General features: G+C 36.1%; 1 protein-coding gene across 1 annotated transcript in view; it reads right to left on the reverse strand.

Moving 5' to 3' along the window:
- Positions 1 to 4,153, reverse strand: part of CALCR (calcitonin receptor) — a 148,530-nt gene that overhangs the window by 39,714 nt on the left and 104,663 nt on the right. Inside the window, exon 6 of the mRNA XM_007472020.1 lies at positions 2,807 to 2,919. Within this exon, the coding sequence (XP_007472082.1) occupies positions 2,807 to 2,919 (113 nt within the window). The remainder of the gene's footprint in view (positions 1 to 2,806; positions 2,920 to 4,153) is intronic.

A 4,153-nucleotide genomic window follows, 5' to 3' on the forward strand; every position in this document is an offset into this window, starting at 1 on the left:
ATGGTCTTTTCAATAAATGTTGCTGGGTCGGTTGAATAGCGATATGGAAAAAAAAATACAATGAATCCCTAACTCTAATTTTCAACAAACTAAAATGTGTGTTCCAAATTGAAAAGAAATAGCACCTCTTAGGTATAATCTTTGACCAGCAGTAGACATAGCTCAGCATTTAAATCTAAGTTCTTTACTTATGTTATTCCACATTGTTATATTTTCCAGTGTTGCCTTTTATGTTTATGATGCCAATGGGAGAGACATTTAGGGGCAGGTGGACCTATGACACTCCTCTGACAATAGTGGATCGTTTCCTTCTCTATTTACTGATAGGTAGAACTCTCTAAGCACCTAACTTGTTTTCAGAGCTGGGCACCCTGTATTCTATTTTGTCTGGGAGAAAGAGAGACTGTAATATCCATTTGGTGGGTGAAAAAAAACAGAGACTCAGAGAGGGCAATGGCTTGAAAGGAGGACAACATAATCTCTGGGCTTCTGGTGTTAAGTTCCCTCCCACAACAGGTTATTGGGTTGTGGGAGGAACTTAAGGTATTTTCAGTAACTTATTGGGTCCTGGTATGAATGTGAATGCAGTGTAGATAAGCTGGAAAATTTCTATGGAGTTCTTTGAATTCCTGGGAGAAACGCACCATTTATGTACAAATCATTACCCTTGAACATTTTGATTCTTATCAATTTCCTTGTGAAGGGTCTGAGATTGAAGCATTAATTCTGCTTAAAAGGCTCACAAAACAGAGCCTTTTGTTTGGTTATGTGCATTATTGCTAGACAGAAAGATATTGCCTTGTAGACCTTAGAGTTTCAAAATGAACGTGTCAACTTATCCTGAATTGTGGTTGCATCATTTCACTAGGCATTTACATATTGTTCGCCAGTTTCATTGTTGATACTGCTAACGGTGCTTTTTATCCTTGCAGGTAATGATAGTAAATCTGGAATAGTTGGTTTATACCTAGAACTGATAAAAACTTCAGTATAGCTTGTAGGTCCCTTCTTAGGAGGTATTTAGGAATCTTTGCAAGAAAACACACAGCTCCTGTCTTTTTTCCCCAGGAATTCATTTTCTGGCTCTTTTTCTAACTTTACCACTAGACGAAAACAGGTGTAGCATTTTCTAACAGTTTTCCCTTTTAAATAGTTTACCATATTGAGTCCCCTTGCCATTTAAAGTACTGTTTTTAATTTGGATATATAGGCATGCCAGTATTTTATTTTTATCTCTGCATATTTTATTTGTAAGGAAATTTTATATAATTTAATTCATTTTCTTTCAGTTGCCTCCAGAATACTTTAAAAAATATTTATGCTTCTGAAATAGAATTGTCTAAATGTGTAAGGTTAAATCAACAGCTCATAATTTATTTGCCATTTTTGTATCATTCTTAAGACTGAGAAGTGTTTGGTTTTTTTTTAAATAAATTCTAGGTTGATTTTTTTTTTTTTTTGGCCTGTATATAGATGGAAGATTTGTGCATAGAATTTCAATCATTATGTTAGGTGCCTAGAGGGGAGTATTTATTCTGAAAATACTTTCTTTCCTTCTCAGATGTGGCCAGAGTGTGTGAAGAGGTCAAATGTGGCAGCACTGAGAACTGTTTATTTGGATGTGCACTCTTTCTAACAATTCAGTTAAAAGAGTTAAATTTTTTTGCTGTAAAGTAATCAGCATTCATTCAGGAAATTCTTTACTCATTGACACGTCATTTCAATCAGACCTTATTAAATAAATAGCTCTAGGATGTAGGCATGTGTCTGACTCTCAGGGGTGACTTTAGCAATTTGTGGAAGCGGTAACTGGCTTTGGTGCCCTCAGCCTGTGCCTATGATGAATGTCCCTCTAGTCAACTGGTCTCTAAGCTATCTATTCATCTTCTTTGTTTTTAATTGTTGTTTATTTTGTTTTTAATGGAAGGAAAAATTCCTATACTCATAAAGCTTCTTTATAGGAAACAAAAGCACTGATGTGCGTGTAGCTTCCAACTTCGCAATAACTGAGCATACAGGCCTATCTTTGAAGGAAACAATAGGTTTCTCCTGCAGCCACCAGGGCTGCGCAGAGATGCCCTGTGTGCTAAACACTGACCAACGGTTTCTCCCAGCTCTGCGGGGAGAGGAGGCTGGTGGTAGACTTATGATCTTTTCAGATTTCTGAAGCATCTGAAGAAGGCAGTAGCTGTCTGCCCCCCACTCCCCGCCCCCGCCCCACTGGCTTAAATGTTTCTAAGCTAAGATAGTAAAAATATTTAACAGCCAGTAAGACACAAGAAGTAGCAAGTTAGAATGGACTTCCACTGAAAATAATCTAAACAGCCACACTCTTATCAGTGGGCTGATGAGAAGCCCCATTCTTAGAGTTCCTTCACGGCGTGATAGTAAAACTGTCATAGATATCTCAGGACAGGGATGGGGACAACCGTTAGCTGGTGACTTGTGGAGAAATCTGTAGTTTTGGAACTCTTCCAGGAGAAGAGATGTTAAGGCAGTTCCTGGAAATGCTGCCTAATGTCTGGCACTGTAGGGAATCCCATCATTTGCTCCATGGACACGTTCCCCTTGCCACAAATGGCCTGATTTCACATGCTCACAGAACTCTCACTGAATGCCAGCCAAGAAGTAAAACATCATTTTCTCTAGTGCCACTTCAGAGTCCCTAGAATTGACAGGTCATTATCTGATTTCCTTCTACAAAATAGTTGGCGTCTTGGTAGCAGGTGTTTTACAATTAGGCATAAATTTCCATGCACAGATGATGGCATTCTCACCCAATACTGAAATTTGAAATAGAACCTACCTGCATTTTCTCAGGAGTGAAAGCGTTACACATAGTATAGTTGGACCAGGATATGTTGCTGTCAGGGTGCGTGTACCAAAGCCCATTTTCCTCACAGTACTTTGTAACTTTTTCTGTTAATGAAACAAAACTTACTATCTCAAAATAGCAAGAAGGAAAAACAATAAATTAAAGCTTAAAAGACATTCCAAAGTGTTAATCACTTTAAGAACTTGAACGTGAATACAAGTCAATAGAGACTACCTCAAATCCTGCATTATACAAGATGCTTTAATATGCATTGCTTCAATTTAGCTTCAGCAAAGTCATGTGAAGCACTGTTATCTCCATTTTACTTTGCCAAACTTATTCTGAGTTATTCCAGTTCTCCAAAGTACCTCTCCAATGCGTTTATTGCTTAGAGATCATATAACAATCCTGAACCGGTAAAATATGAAAAGAGATTTTACCAGTGTGTTTGCAATCCTCACATAGTTTTTATTTTTGATAGTTTCATAGGGATGATGTTTTTGAAGCATTGTTCTTCATTGGCAAAGGCAAAGAGCTATCATACCTATGGAAAACCCTTTTATATATGGTTTCTGGTGTTTTTCTTTTAGCACGAGGATATGGAAATCAGAATCATATACTAATATTTGTCATTGTTTTAAAGGCTAAGAAACAATGTTAAAAAATTTATTTTGCTGAAATATTACTTAGATCTGATAACATTTAAAATAATTTTCTATCAGAAGTTGCGGTTAGTCAAATCAACATGCTAAGAGCTAGTATGAAAATTATTTTAACTTTGGCAGTTTTTAGGGTGAAATTCATAAGTTTTCATTGTATGAATGAAACAGATACTACCAAACTCAGCACAAGATTTAAACTGAAAATTGTAGACTTGTTTGTAATACGTCTACTCCAACAATGATTTAAAATGGATGAAAAAACACATTTTTCAAACAAAAGGTGTTTTAAAGCGCCTATTTGAATCATCATTGCTTAATGTAAATCTGTTTCAATGTTAAGTAGAAAAATTTTAAATTGAGAATTTACTGTGACTGCCATTGGACAAAAACCATTTAAAGAATCACCACTGGACACCAACAATGTTTCCAAAAGGGTTAGCACTAATCAGCAGGGAAAAATTGATGTTGAAAACTGGTCAATGATTTAGTTAATGCTTTGTCAACGACCATTCTAAGCTTACTTGCAATTAAAAAAAAGCGGTTTGTAATGCAGCATTTTATCTTTAACATATTGTTAGAAAGTAGTTTTGTTATATTGAAATGAATATAATTTGGTTTTTACAAAGTTATGCAGCTATATAGAGTAACGTGTTCTACGGAAGAGGGTGTTCCTGCT

This window comes from Lipotes vexillifer, unplaced genomic scaffold (assembly GCF_000442215.2).
Source record: "Lipotes vexillifer unplaced genomic scaffold, Lipotes_vexillifer_v1.1 scaffold1704, whole genome shotgun sequence".
NCBI lineage: Eukaryota > Metazoa > Chordata > Mammalia > Artiodactyla > Lipotidae > Lipotes > Lipotes vexillifer.